The sequence below is a fragment of the Erpetoichthys calabaricus genome, chromosome 8 (assembly GCF_900747795.2).
Source record: "Erpetoichthys calabaricus chromosome 8, fErpCal1.3, whole genome shotgun sequence".
Classification (NCBI taxonomy): domain Eukaryota; kingdom Metazoa; phylum Chordata; class Cladistia; order Polypteriformes; family Polypteridae; genus Erpetoichthys; species Erpetoichthys calabaricus.
In genome coordinates, this window is record NC_041401.2 from 6,926,811 (window position 1) to 6,943,340 (window position 16,530).

Genomic DNA, 16,530 nt, shown 5'->3' on the forward strand with positions numbered 1-16,530 from the left:
ACTTTTTCACACAGGGCCATGTAGGTTTGGATTTTTTTCTCCCTAAATAATAAAAACCACCATTTACAAACTGCATTTTGTGTTTACTTGTGTTATATTTGACTAATGGTTAAATGTGTTTGATGATCAGAAACATTTTGTGTGACAAACATGCAAAAGAATAAGAAATCAGGAAGGGGGCAAATAGTTTTTCACACCACTGTATTTCTCACATTCAAAGAGCCCGTAGGCCATTGAGCACTGTTACGTGCGGTCACGTTTCTTCTTCTCTACTTAAAGGTTCTTAATTTCTGAATTGTTTAGCCAAAAAGTTAGGTTGTTGATGGGGGCTTTTATTTTGTTGCGCTTCAAATATCCATTCCGTCGTCTTTCCACAAAACGTGGTTGTAGTTTTCATTTTAGAGTCAACGTTGCTTTCTATCACTTTCCTTGCATCTTCGGTGTTCTGGATGGATAAAAGTTTGACGCTTCATTTTTTGTATTCCATTCTCAGTTTGGCGAACTGATTCTTGAAAATGAAGCGTGGATAATGGATGGATGGTATAACTTTGCAGTAAATAACTGTTTTTTTTCTTTACAACACATTCCAACAGAAGGGAATATTTAACCATAATCAGAAATCCATGTACTGTAATAAATATGCCAATCAATAAACCATTAGAAAGTACTGTCAGGATCAAACCCCAGTACCCAGTTTGCATCAGTAAAGTAACAACCACCAATAGCAAACATGTATCACTTAATTATACACAATGAAAACCATTCAATGCTTAAGGAAGTTACGGCACATTGTCTGGTGGAGAAGTAAAGTTGGCTTTTTTGGTGTATCAGTTTATCGAATACAACCCTCCATAAATCGGCTTCCATAACCTGAAAAAACCTTCAGCATGCAGGGAAAAATAAGTCTGCTAACTTAGTTTAAGTTTTTTAAGGTATGCGGCGCACCAGAACAATATGGTAAAAGGGGGCGTGTCCTTATGCAAATATCGTAACTTCGGTGCTACTGAAACAGCACTTTACCGTTTTACATCCATCCATCCATTTTCCAACCCGCTGAATCCAAACACAGGGTCACGGGGGTCTGCTGGAGCCAATCCCAGCGCACAAGGCAGGAACCAATCCCGGGCAGGGTGCCAACCCACCGCAGGACACACACACACACACCAAGCACACACCAGGGCCAATTTAGAATCGCCTAACCTGCATGTCTTTGGACTGTGGGAGGAAACCCACGCAGACACGGGGAGAACATGCAAACTCCACGCAGGGAGGACCCGGGAAGTGAACCCAGGTCCCCAGGTCTCCCAACTGCGAGGCAGCAACGCTACCCACTACGCCACTGTGCCGCCTCATCAGAGCATTAGAATGTTTCTTTGATGAGAACAAGCCATCATGTCTCATAAAATGCAAGGATTGCTTTAGTATAGATCTGTTGATTTGTATAATCTTGGAAAACCTGACTTAAAAAAATGGTTGGATTTTAAAATATGAGTGTTTAATTATTATGAGTATCATAAAATGTGTTATCGTTAAACACACGGGTTGGCCAGGAGACCTTGTTAATGAAAAGATGGAATGAGTTTGGTTGTGTTCCCATATCATGATAGGTAGCAACAACTCTGTGGTTCGTGTGCACACCTGCAGGGCTACATGGGAGTTGTAGTTCCAACGGCCAGCCCTTCTGGGTTGTGTACAGTCGTGGCCTTTAGTTTTCAGAATGACACAAATGTTAATTTTCACAAAGTCTGATGCCTCAGCTTTTATGATGACAATTTGCATCTACTCCAAAATGTTCTGGAGAGTGATCAGATGAATTGCAATTAATTACAATGTCCCTCTTTCTCATGAAAATGAACTTAATCCCAAAACACCACTGCATGTCAGCCCTGCCACAAAAGGACCATCATTGCTATGCGCTAAGAGGGCTTCACAGGCAAGGACAGTAAGAATGAGATTTTTTTAGTGTAATTGTAATGTTTCAGTAAACGGTATTTAGCATATTTTGAAGGTAGAGAAATATCGATTTTACAGAACTTGGCTGTAAAAAATAATGAAATGTATTGTTTAAGGTATACAGGTTCAAGTTTCAGTAGAACATAAGGTAATTTTCCTTTATCTCAGAAAAAGTATTTTACTTTCACCATTTACAGTATTTTGATAAGTTTCAGTAGAACATAAGGTAATTTTCCTTTATCAGAAAAATATTTTACTTTCACCATTTACAGTATTTTGTACCGTTACATTTACTGACATTTTTTACAGTGATACACAGAGCGTCATTTCCTGCAGTCGTCCCAATTCGTTTTCTTTAAAGCGCATGATTGAGTTGCACCTGTTAATTGACAGACTGGAATGTCACGCCCCCCTTATCTCAGCCCCCGCCCACAAAAAAACCCGTAGAAGCTCCAAGTTCTGCCGAGTGGCACCAAAGTCTATGAGACTCGGCGGAGTTTCCGACATACCAGCAGTGCGCGGCGTCGTCCGCTGTGCTCTATTGAAGCCGTTCATCACAAATTCACAGACCACCACCATCAAAATGTAGGATGATCTAAAACATGAAAAGATCACTCGGAGTATCCGAGTGCCAGCAAAGCGGCGGCCGGGGGTCCGCGAGATTTGTTTCATGTGTTGACGCGCTGGGTAACCAGGGCAACATGTTGTTGTGATAACGGCGAGCGTCTTTATTATTATTCATCACGCGGTGACCGAGAAGAGAGCCTCCCGGAAGGTCGGCGAATTGTAATCAAAGATTCATGGGCTCGTATGAAACATTCCCATATGTTACCGTTCTCCTCTGCCAGCTGGCAATACTTTGGATGGGCAGAATTTAAAGGGCATTTTGTGCCAAACGGTAGTGCCCATTTGCACCCGCCCTTCCGGTGTCCACCAATGACCGGATAATAACTTTGGAATGATTGATAGACCCCCTCGACCAGCCACACCATTCAAACCAATGAATGACGAGGATGATCTCGTCACTGTGGCACCTGTCAAGGGGTGGCATAGATTAGGCGGCAAGGAAACAGGCGGTTCTTGTTGGCTGGAAGCAGAAAAATGGGCGAGCGTGAAAGTCTGAGTGACTCTGACGAAGGGCCTGATGTGTGACGGCCAGACGAGGGGGTCAGGGCGTCTCCAAAACGGGAGGTCCTGCGGGGTATTTGTTAATGCAGTGAAAAACTCCGCTGTCCCCACTGTTCAGAAGTGTGTCACAGTCACCAGGATTGACAGGGGAGGAACGCTGGACAGAACATGACATACATGCCTTGAGCATGGGAAAGGCGCTATATAAATAAAATGTATTATTATTATTATTATTACAAGGAGAAAACCAAAAAGAGAACTACTAAAAAAAATAAAAACTTAATTTTAAAATTCGTTACTAAATTTAAATAACGAAAAGAAGACAAAACAAATACTAGCTGTGCGTGGTCTTTGGAGCAATAAAAAAAAAAAAACAACCCGAAGTTTTACAATATTTGTTGAACCTGGGGAGGCACCGGCTAACTCTTAAGAACGACCCACGGCAGACGACGTGGACCACCTGTGCTTACTGCCCTTCTGGCTTTCATAAGAAGACACTGGCAATGCCATATGAGTTTTATTGATCGGTGTCTCGAGAAAATCCCTTCAGATAGACAACGTCAAGCCTTGCACTCCATGCTGAGGTTGCACGATGCTGAGCCGCGGCGTTTACTTCATTTCGACGTTGAGTCTCATCATCTGTGTCATTAGCACGACGGTGTTTGATCCACAGGGGGCTATCGTAGTGAGGTGCACGCATGCGCCATCTAGTGGCTGTGGTTGAGCGTGAGCAGAGCGGACTGCTCCACACGCACACACACACACGTGTCTTTAATTTATCTTTGTCTAATGTGCCGGGGCGGCACACCCTGGGTGTAGCTTAACATTTATAACCAGTGCCCCCTGTTGGTCACTCAAAGTGTTGCTACTTGCACTTCCTTTATACAGCGTGAAGCGGGACGCATAAATGATAAAGAAAACACCTAAAGTGCTGGAGCTCCGCTTACATGTAAGGACGGCGAGCGGCGGGCCTCACACAATAAAAGCAATGTGAGCAAACTGGGCGGCCCCCTTCTGGATATTTCATGCTGGCTATTACGCCCCTCTTTAATTCTTTAACAAGTCAGCGCTCTTCATTTGTACGAGTCTCTTCTACTATTTTACTTTATTTATTTATTTTCCACCTCCGCTCGAAATGTGCGTGTTTTTTTTTCCACTCACAAGGTTAGCCATTGAGATTCTTTTGATCTGCGGTAACAGAAACCAAGGACAGAACTGAAAGACTCCGTTACAAGAACAAAACGTGGGCGAGGAAGAGCACTGCGGTGGCACAGGCGAGGACGTGCCCACCTGTGCTTCACCAGCTTCTCTAAACCATCCTGAGGCAAAAGAGGGGCAGCACAGTGGCATATCGAGAACATCTGCTCTACTGCATTTATTTTACACCTGTGCCCTAAATGCGTGGTGAGCCCACTGAACAATCAGAGAATTATGTTTTTATCTACAAAATTCAAATTTAATTAGCCTTCAGTTTTATCTATCTGTCATATAGTGCCTTTCACATCTATCTATCCATCATATAGTGTCTTCACATCTAACTATCTATCTATTATATAGTGCCTTTCACATCTATCTATTATATAGTGCCTTTCCTATCCATCTATCTATCTATTATATAGTGCCTTTCACATGTATCTATCTATCTATTATATAGTGCCTTTCACATCTATCTTTTATATAGTGCCTTTCACATCTATCTATCTATCTATTATATAGTGCCTTTCACATCTATCTATCTATCTATTATATAGTGCCTTTCCTATCCATCTATCTATTATATAGTGCCTTTCACATCTATCTATTATATAGTGCCTTTCACATCTATCTATCTATCTATTATATAGTGCCTTTCACATTTATCTATCTTTTATATAGTGCCTTTCACATTTATCTGTTATATAATGTCTTTCATTATCTATCTATCTATCTATCATATAGTTCATTTCACATCTATCTATCTATTATATAGTGCCTTTCACATTTATCTGTTATATAATGTCTTTCATTATCTATCTATCTATCTATCTATCTATCTATCTATCTATCTATCTATCTGTCTATCTATCTATCAATAGTTCATTTCACATCTATCTATCTATTATATAGTGCCTTTCACATCTATCTTTTATATAGTGCCTTTCACATCTACTATCTATTATATAGTGCCTTTCCTATCTATCTTTTATATAGTGCCTTTCACATCTATCTATCTATTATATAGTGCCTTTCACATTTATCTGTTATATAATGTCTTTCATTATCTATCTATCTATCTATCTATCTATCTATCTATCTATCTATCTATCTATCACATAGTTCATTTCACATCTATCTATCTATTATATAGTGCCTTTCACATTTATCTATCTATTATATAGTGCCTTTCACATCTATCTTTTATATAGTGCCTTTCACATCTATCTATCTATTATATAGTGCCTTTCACATTTATATGTTATATAATGTCTTTCATTATCTATCTATCTATCTATCTATCTATCTATCACATAGTTCATTTCACATCTATCTATCTATTATATAGTGCCTTTCCTATCTATCTTTTATATAGTGCCTTTCACATCTATCTATTATATAGTGCCTTTCACATTTATCTGTTATATAATGTCTGTCATTATCTATCTATCTATCTATCATCTATCTATCATATAGTTCATTTCACATCTATCTATCTATTATATAGTGCCTTTCCTATCCATTTATCTATCAATCATATACTGTCATCTTGACCAGGCCAGGCCACCCCAGCAAGTTCAGCCCAGAACAATGCAATTTTGTCCATAAACATAATCAACAAGATCAGTGTGGAAGGGCAGCCATGTCCATTGGGAATGAGCCTGACCTACTGAGCTGGTCCCCCCCCCATACTCCCTTAGCACCTCCCCAATGACACCTCGAGGGACACAGGCAGATGCCCACAGAACACAAGTACCCTAGTGTGGCACACTCCCATGAGCCCTCCAGACAAGGCTAAAGTGTGACCAAGATGACATCTGCATTCTTCCTCCTGAATCCAAAGTTTGACCACCAGGCAGACCCTCTTTTCTTAGCACCCTGGCACAGACCATCACACAGTGGCTACGTAGTGTGATTACCCCTAAAGTCGGAACACACCTTCTAAAAAGACAATGAGGACCACCACCCCAGTTGGCCAAACTGTTCCACACTTTCAGAAACACCTAACCATTTGTCCTTAGTGTGATGTGGACCCCCAGATATACGAGCCAAGACAAAATGTTCTTACGTGTGTAAGAGCAGGGCATAAACACCAAAATGTCACCATAAATACAGTAGGAGGGATCTGTCAGGTGTCTAGTGATGGGTCGTTCTTGAACGATTCATTCATTTTGAACGAATCTTTAATGTGACTCGGGAAGAACGAGTCGTCTCGTGGGAGTGATTCGTTCAGTCGCGCATGCGCATTTGCGCAACTTTCTATAGTTTTTTCGAGTCTTCGGGTTTTTCGAGTCGTTCGTTCATCACGTGACAGCCCCATAAGCTTAACCAACTCAGTCTGACCCGGAAAGAGAATTGATTAGTTCATTCCTCAAGTCTTTCGAGTCGTTCGTTCTTTTGTCACGTGGCCACTTACCGGCTCAGTAGTAGCGAATCAAAGACTAAAGACCCAGGTAAACAATGAATTAATATTTTCTGTTTCTTATAGCATTATAGTTTTGTCTTGTTTGTAGTGTGATCAACATTTGTGTAAGCAGTAGATGTGTTAGGGAGGTAACAGGTAACATTTTAATTATATTTTGCTAAAATGAACGAAATGACTCGAAAAAGGATTCGTTCATTTTGCTGAACGAGACTCAAAGGTCCGAGTCGGTAAAATGATCCGAACTTCCCATCACTACAGGTGTCCCCTGCTGCACTGATGCTGATTTAGTGCACGTCCTTCGTGTGACCGTCACCATCGCACGGCCAGTCGTCACCATTGGGACAGTAGACGCCCGTTTCTTGGCGCACTTTTCTTATTTTTCCTGTTGCCTGAACATGAGAGGGTAGAATGGCCGTACCTGATTCGATGCGCCCCCTTCTGTGACTGTAGGGTACTACAGCACAAAGGCTTAGTGACTTCTGCATTTCATCTTGATGTGGACGCGGCTTTGGGGGTTACGTCTTGCTTATCATTTGCATTCAAACGCAATTACTTTGCCTTTTTGTCTACTGTCGCACTATGCTGACAAAATTCACCGGGCATATCGTGGTGGTTCAGTCGTACGTCGCAATATTGTGCATTGGTGTCACCCTCCGTGTCAATGTCTGATGACCAAATCACATCATCATCACTATCCCTCGATTTGAGCAACAGTTCAGTTTACAGTTCATTCTAAAGACGTCTTTATGGCTTTCCATTGCCATTGTGTTTTTGGTTGGAGGCTCCGCCCCATTCATGAATATTGATGAGAGTGGAAAACCACAGAGAAGTAGTCAGGAATTTTTCTTGCAGTATGACGCGATTTCACCCACTAGATGGCAGCAGAGTGCTGTCCTAAGAGGTTATTTGGATTTTAAAATGTAAAGCGGATCACAGCGCGTCACCTCGACTCGGGGATAACCGGATTTACGTAGACCTCCATAGTCGCACTAGGGGGGGTTACGGCCAAGGAGGTTGAAAAGTAATATAATACTTAAGACAAGGTTTTGCTACCAAAATAATCTGCAGGGACAAATTCTATATGTCGCTAACCTAAAACAGCGTTTTCTTACCTGTGGGCCGTGCCGACATTGCAGTGGGGTGGCAGCCAACCCCAGACGACACCCCACCCATCTTTACTGCTCAGATGATTGTGCTTGATTCACAATGGCAGCAAAGCAAGTGGATCACTGCAGACCCCAGACAAGACCCCATCAACAGGACGAATGATTGTGTTCAACTCACAGCAGCTCTGCAATGGAATGTGGTAGACCCTAGACGGGACCCCATCAACTGGTCTGATGATCGCATTCGATCAACAGCGGCACCAGTGCAAGTGGATCATGGCAGACCACAGATGGGACCCCATCAACCAGATGGATGATTGTGCTCAATTCACAGAAGCAGCATTACAAGTGGAGTGAGACCGACCTCAGATAAGACCCCATCAACTAGTCTGATGATCGCATTCGATCAACAGCGGCACCAGTGCAAGTGGATCATGGCAGACCACAGATGGGACCCCATCAACCAGATGGATGATTGTGCTCAAATCACAGCAGCAGCACTGCAAGTGGAGTGAGACCGACCTCAGATAAGACCCCATCAACTGGTCTGATGATCGCATTCGATCAACAGCGGCACCAGTGCAAGTGGATCATGGCAGACCACAGATGGGACCCCATCAACCAGATGGATGATTGTGCTCAATTCACAGAAGCAGCATTACAAGTGGAGTGAAACCGACCTCAGATAAGACCCCATCAACTGGTCTGATGATCGCATTTGATCAACAGCGGCACCAGTGCAAGTGGATCATGGCAGACCCCAGACGGGACCCCATCAACTGGTCTGATGATCGCATTCGATCAACAGCGGCACCAATACAAGTGCATCACGGCAGACCCCAGACGGGACCCCATCAACTGGTCTGATGATTGCATTCGATCAACAGCGGCACCAATACAAGTGCATCACGGCAGACCCCAGACGAGACCCCATCAACTAGTCTGATGATCGCATTCGATCAACAGCGGCACCAGTGCAAGTGGATCATGGCAGACCACAGATGGGACCCCATCAACCAGATGGATGATTGTGCTCAAATCACAGCAGCAGCACTGCAAGTGGAGTGAGACCGACCTCAGATAAGACCCCATCAACTGGTCTGATGATCGCATTCGATCAACAGCGGCACCAATACAAGTGCATCACGGCAGACCCCAGACGAGATCCCATCCACTGGTCTGATGATCGCATTCATTCACAGCAGCTGCATCACAAATGTACCACGGCCAATCCTAGATGCCCCCCCTACCAACTAATCCCTACTCTAGTGGTATCGTTTGATTCCCCCAAGGAGGATAAGCATTGCCAATCACACTTGATTCGATTCCTATGGCGCTTGCCCAGGATGCACGGCCCACACCCCATGTCTTGATCATCCCGCTCGAGAGAGACTGAGAGAGACCACCCTACTCCCCCTGCTGAGACAATCGCGTAGAATTTAAGGCGGGTCACAAACACACTGGCATGTGCAAAACTGGGTTGTGACACCAGAAAGGTTGGCAAACTCTGCCCTAAAAAATGCCAACTCATTTTCTGCTGTAAAATTTAGAAATTCAGGCTCTGCTAAAACGGAAGTTGCATTTCGTATCCTACAATCAAAAATCCAGGTGGTGTAGAAACACGGTAGCAAATCTGTTTTTGGAATAAACGTAAGTTTGAAAAATACGCAGCTTTGTCAGGACAGAAAAAGAAGGTTAAAAAGCACGGCCTGTGTAAAGGGTGGGGGGCTCGTCACATATTGCTGAGGCTCTCTGGGGGACCTTGGAATGAATGAGAGCTGAGAACATGTGACACCAGCGTGGCGTTTATTTGAACCCAGGACTCTGAACCCGTGAAACAGCACTGATAACCAGTGTGCCACCCCCTCCAGTTTTTTCAGGACTTTGTAAAGCCCTTTGGTCGTCCACACCTCCTGTGTGCCCCCTGAAGTGGGGTCTTTGCTCCTTTAAGCTTTTTAAAAGGGCATCCCTGATCCTAACAGGCAACTGGCCCCCGACGAGACCCCGTCAAATGGTGTGATGATCGAACTCGAATCACAGCAGAAGCCAATCACAGCCAATCCTGGACCCCCCCCCCAACAATCCCCACTCTGGTGGTCTCGTTTGATTCCCCAAGGAGGACAAGCATTGCCAAGCACACTTGATTCGATTCCTCTGATACTCACCCCGCTGTCTTGATCATCACGCTCGATCCACCGAGAGGGACCACCCTACTCCCCCTGCTCAGACAATCGCGTAGAATTCAAGGCGGGTCACGAACACACAGGTATGTGAAAAACTGGGTTGTGACACCAGAAAGGTTGGCAAACACTGCCCTAAAAAAATGCCAACTCATTTTATATTATAATTAAGAAATTCAGGCACTGCTTAAACGTAACTTGTATTTTGTATCCTACAATCAAAAATTCAGGTGGTGTAGAAACACGGCAGCAAATCTGTTTTTGTAAAACATGTAACTGGCCGATCTGCTTTTCCCCTCATGATAAAAATGCAGTTGCTGTTCTATTTCAAGAACATCCACCGGATAGCCAACCTCACCAACTGCACCCCAGATCCTCCAGCATTAAGGAATATTCCACTTCGGCACAAACCCCACCCCTGACTGACCTGGCCAAGCCTACGCCACTCACTCCAGTTAAACCCTCCCACTCCATCTAGCCCCACCCATTACACGTAATCGAACCACACCCACCTAATCTAACTCCAGCCCACCTCAGCAAGCCCCGCCCACGCCAATGCTGTGCTAGAACCTCTGATGACGAGTAGAAGCTGATTAGTCGCCCCTTCCATAAAATCCAAGCAACAGAAAATGCGGTGGTGAGGACGGGACTTACTTTTGGGAGGTGTTCTTGTACTTCTGCCTGCAAAGACAAAAAGAGAAACACGAAATGAGTAAGAGCTTCTGATCAACTGAATGGCTGAAGGTGGCCATAAGCCTGCTGCACGCCCATAAATTGCATACGTTTGACTATAAATACACATTTGCCAGAAAAATTAAGTGCACCCTTTGGAAACCCCTGGATTTCTGCATTGATTCCTAATAAAATGGACTCTGAGCGTCATCTAAGTCACAAATCTAGACAAACACAATCTGAGCAAACGAATAACACACACACAGTGGGACTTGTCATTGTCATAAACTAGGAGTTCCAAAGCATGGAATTCCTTACACATGGAGTTAGATTACTGCCAAAAGTCCGTGTCCGAGTAAAACGCATTTTGTAAGTGTGAGGTAAATTTTGAGTGCACTTGATATGTGCGAGTTACATTTTCTTGAGACAGACTGTTCCTTTTATGTAAAACCCAGGAGTACCTCCAGTGTCCCGAAACTGTGCAATACTACCGGGGGAGGCTGAAGCCCACCAAAGTAGGGTTCACTAGTCCCCTCAGAGCCTCCTGGTGGCACCCATAAAACCCAACAGGACTGACACAAAGAACCACAATTCCCAATGGGCCCTATGGGTATCTGTAGTGGTACCATAACCCGGGGTGGGCCTGCCACCCAGTGTGCTGGTGAAGACAACGACCCAAACAACTTGTCTTCCCCTGTCCTTCTGTTACACTGGCACTCTGGCTGCATAAGGATCCTGGCAAAACATTGATGGGGATGCCAGTTCAAGTGTAAAGCCTCTCACGATAGATATGAAAGGCACTATATAATTAATAGATAGATAGAGATAGATAGATAGATAGATAGATAGATAGATAGATAGATAGATAGATAGATAGATAGATAGATAGATAGATAGATATGAAAGGCACTATATAATTAATAGAGAGATAGATAGACGAATGCAAAATGCACTATATGATAGATAGATAGATAGATAGATAGATAGATAGATAGATAGATAGATAGATAGATAGATAGATAGATATGAAAGGCACTATATAATAGATAGATAGATAGATATGAAAGGCACTATATAATTAATAGATAGATAGATGGATGAATGCAAAATGCACTATATGATAGATAGATAGATAGATAGATAGATAGATAGATAGATAGATAGATAGATAGATAGATAGATAGATAGATATGAAAGGCACTATATAATTAATAGATGGATAGATAGATGGATGAATGCAAAATGCACTATATGATAGATAGATAGATAGATAGATAGATAGATAGATAGATAGATAGATAGATAGATAGATAGATAGATAGATAGATAGACATGAAAGGTACTATATAATAGATAGATAGATAGATAGATAAGCGTTGCAGCATTGTTCAGTTTTGTTTTAATGCTCTCTCCTCCTCTATGACCTCCAGGGGGTCCACAGCGTGTCCCATAACAGAGCCTGCCCTTTTCATTAGTTTGTTCATTCGGTGGTCCTCTCATGAAGTGACGTCACTTGCTTAACACACCACACTGGCCATCACAGAGTTGTAGGAGATGTGAAGGACGTCATTGACCACATTAAATGAACACAGTCTTCTAAGATAGAGAGTCTGCTCTTCCCTTTCTTATCTAGTTCCTCTGTGTTAATGAGACCCCTCTAACCTGTCATTGGTGTGGACCCTCCAGTACTTGTAGGAGTGGACCACCTCATCATTCACTCCGTGAGTAGTGATCAGACATGGAGGCTCTGAGCTGCAATTAATGTCAGTGAGCAGTTCCTTGATTTTTGCTGATGTGAAGTTGCAGGCAATTCTCAAAGTTCTCCCCCTGACTCGTCTCCTCTGCCTCGTCCCCCTTATTGGTAGACCCCATAAGTGCAGAATCACCTGAGAATTTCCTCAAGTGACCTGACCTTCTGCTCTATTTACAGTCAGAGGTGTACAGAGTGACCAGACATGGCGACCGGCCTGTTCCATGTGGTGCTCCAGTGTTGTCCACTCAGTCCTCGAGTCTCACAAACAGTGGCCAACAGATTGTCCATCATCAGGGCATCAGAGGCTCACCCACCTGTGTATCTCTGAGCTGAACCATTAACAGGGATGGCTGGATGGTACTGAATGCACTGGAGAAATCAACAACCATCATCATCATCATCATCATCACAGCTTTACCCAGCCTTGTGGAGCAGATACATAAGTCTACCATGTGGACTCGTTTGGCAAAGTGCGTATTCACTAGGAGAATATAAATTGATGGCTTGGTAGCCACTAGGCCACGTGGTCAGCAGTCGGTTGTGAAGATGACGAGTCCAGGAGGGGCAGCTCCCCGTTCAGAGACCCCAGCTAAACACTTTCTGTTTGTCGTCGGCCACAAGCTGCCGCCTCTGGGGAGATGAATGAGCCTCGCCATGCTGCCCGTTTAAGCACACCTCCGCTCGGCTGCAACATCTCGCTGACTCATCCCTGCGACTCCCCCGCTCGGCAGGGGGTCCTTAGCGTGTGGCCACCTCACTCCATTCAGACGCTCATCTCTCACTTCCCGTTTACTTAAAAAGCAAAGCTGAATGACACAACGGGAGACAAAGGGGTCTTCAGCATGGAGAGGCTCTTGTGCTTTGAGAGCCGGTGGTTGAAATTTAAGACCACCTGAGTGAACACAATTGGGGTTTCATTTTAAATAAGTGTGGCACAAAGCAAAGTGTGAAATAACTGGGGGGGGGGGGGGGGGGGGGTTCCTGGGTGTTTGGGAACTCCTAATAAATCTCATGGACCATAACCTGAGGAAATGAGAGAGAGTGAAAGAGTGACAACCTCTAAACAAAATGGAGGATGCTACAGAGGGAGGACATTGTAGGAAGTTGCATTAAGGGGTGTATGAAATGGTGAGTAGCCATCTGAATCTCAGAGGAAGTCCCGTGACCAAACTCGATGTACACGTCAGTCCACTCTGGAAGAAATGTCCTCTGGGAAGGAACCCATCAAAGATGGCACTCTACCCGAGATCCAGAAGTGCCCCAAAAGGTGCCCTCATTCCAGAGCTTCACAGAACCCTCTGCCAGTCTTGGAGTGAAAGGCAGTGCACCACAAGACACAAGGAATGCAAAGCGTCTTCCATCTCTACAAGAATAAGGGCGACAGGAGCGACTGTGATGAGAATCGTGGAATTTCCCTTCTGAGGCCTTTCTGGGTGAGCTTTTCACTGGAGTTGCCCTGAAGTGGCGGCAAGTGCTGGCAGAGAACTTCCACCCTGAACCTCCATACGGATGTAGAAAAGAACTTTCCACCATCAACACGATCTTCTCTGTCAGGCAACAGCAGGAAAGGGGACGGGGAACAGCAGAAGCTGCTAAACATCACTTTCACCGACCCAACCGTGGTGTTCGACCTCATGAGCAGCACTCTTCATCAGTATCATTATTATTTCAACACGGACCACCGTATTTGATGGCCAACTGTTAGAGTCCATTGAAATGCATACTCACTCACCGGAGTGAAGCAGGGGTCTGTTCTCAGTCCAACAGTGTTCTTTGCTGTCCTGCTTAAATGCACCTCTGCAGAGGCCATGGAGGGCATCAAATCTCCATACAGGATCAGAGAACAACCTCTTCACACTGCCAAGGCCACCAACAAAGACCAAGGAGCCAACATGACACCTCAGAGATTTCCTGTTTGATGATGATGTGGCTATCGTGACTCACGCTTAGCAAGTGACCCGCATGGCAGAAACCAACAAGGAGTTTGGCCTCACCATCAACCCACAGGAGATGCAGATGTTAACACCGACCCTTGCATCAGTATCATCAACTACATGCTGGAATTCGTCCATTCGTCCACAAACCTGAGCTCAACCGGTCACTCGAGAGCAACAAGAGCATCAGAAAGGCAGCTACAACCCTTTCAGGATTGACAAAGAGAGTAGAGGCCTACAGCAAGCTCATGGAGAACCCCAAAGTCCAGGGGTGCTGAGCATAATACCGTAGGCCAGTGAGACGGCAAGATCTGCAGCTCAAATCCTTTTAGATGCCAACACACGTGTGGCCTTGGGAGGAAGACTAAGGACTTAACTGAGGGCAGAAAACAAGGACAGGGGGTTGATGAAGTGCACTAACCTTTCTTCTCACCTCTTCTGCAGATCACCAGAACAGAAACTCACATAAAGCTTCTGCACTCCCTTCCTAGCCACACCTCCTTCTGACCTCACTTCTGCCTTTGACCCACCTCTTCCTTCCCAGCAACCATAAAAGCCCAACACCTTCCCTTCCTAGCAGGCCCTATTTTAGGACACTGACCCAGACAGTTCTCCAGAGCGAATATCTTTCACTTTTTCAGTTGTGTACAATACACGGGGATGGATCCCCAACTCTTTTTCGGTCTTTGTTGTATTTTTACAACACGTATATTTGGTATCACTTAGTAGAGACAAGGTCACCATCAATGCTGTGCTCAAGAAGACCGGAACCATCTCAATCTTCTCCTGCCTCTCTCGAGCACAGATGTAAGTGCTGGCTGAGTGGCTAATGGTCAGATACCCGAGGACCTCCTGTTTGGAGAACTGGGATGTTGCAAGAGGTCAACAGGAGGACCTCAGGTGCTCTACAAGCTTGACCTCAAGGCTCTCGGCATCAGTGCCAGCACTCGGTAGTTGGTTGTCTGTCTTCTCTCTTGTAGAGGTCTCTGTTACTCTCCTTGCCCCTTTTGTACTCTTTACTGTGTAGCCTTTGTCAGAATGTCTCAACTCCCATAGACTGACCACTCTTTATAAGGTATTGTACTTCAGCACGTCTCCTCACCTTCTCTTCTAAATCTATAACTAGCTGTCCCCCCGCAGCTCCGCCTGGACAGTGAGGAGGGTCCTGACCGGATCCCCACTCCTGACATCAGGCTTCCTTCTCCCCCAGGCCTGCAGCCTCTGTCTCAGATTAGTGCCAATATATCACTCCTGCACGCGAACCATCATGCTTAGCACAATGATAGATAGATACAGGGTGGTCCAGATCTAATAATGCAGATCCAGATCGTCTGCATGACTTTGGTTTATGCGGGGACGATTCTAGTTCAGCACGAAGACGATTCTTCATGTTGTCAGTTCGCACACTTCTCGATGGTCTGGGATTTTTCGGGTGCTTTTCTATGTAATAAACTTAATAAGTTATAGCGTAATGAAAATTGCATAATTAAATCTGGACCGATAGATAGATAGATAGATAGATAGATAGATAGATAGATAGATAGATAGATAGATAGATAGATAGATAGATAGATAGATAGATAGATAGATAGATAGATAGAAAAGGCACTATATAACAGATAGATAGGTATAAAAGGCACTCAATAGATAGATAGATAGATAGATAGATAGATAGATAGATAGATAGATAGATAGATAGATAGATAGATAGATAGATAGATATGAAAGGCACTATATGATAGATAGATAGATAGATAGATAGATAGATAGATAATAGATAGATAGATAGATAGATAGATAGATATGAAAGGCACTATATGATAGATAGATAGATAGATAGATAGATAGATAGATAGATAGATAGATAGATAGATAGATAGATAGATAGATAAATAGATAGACAGATGAAAGGCACTATATACCAGATAGACATAAAAGGCACTCGATAGATAGATAGAAAAGGCACTATATAACAGATAGATAGGTATAAAAGGCACTATATGATAGATAGATAGATAGATAGATAGATAGATAGATAGATAGATAGATAGATAGAAAAGGCACTCGATAGATAGATAGATAGATAGATAGATAGATAGATAGATAGATAGATAGATAGATAGATAGATATATAGATAGATAGATAGATAGATAGAAAAGGCACTATATAACAGATAGATAGGTA

The 16,530-nt window shown here is 43.8% G+C and overlaps 1 protein-coding gene across 3 annotated transcripts in view; it reads right to left on the reverse strand.

Annotated features, from left to right (window-relative positions):
• The window catches only part of pde1a (phosphodiesterase 1A, calmodulin-dependent), a 517,554-nt gene that overhangs the window by 270,227 nt on the left and 230,797 nt on the right, over positions 1-16,530 (reverse strand). For all 3 annotated transcript variants that reach the window (XM_051930634.1, XM_051930635.1, XM_051930636.1), the window contains one exon: positions 10,641-10,667. In XM_051930634.1, the coding sequence (XP_051786594.1) occupies positions 10,641-10,667 (27 nt within the window). The remainder of the gene's footprint in view (positions 1-10,640; positions 10,668-16,530) is intronic.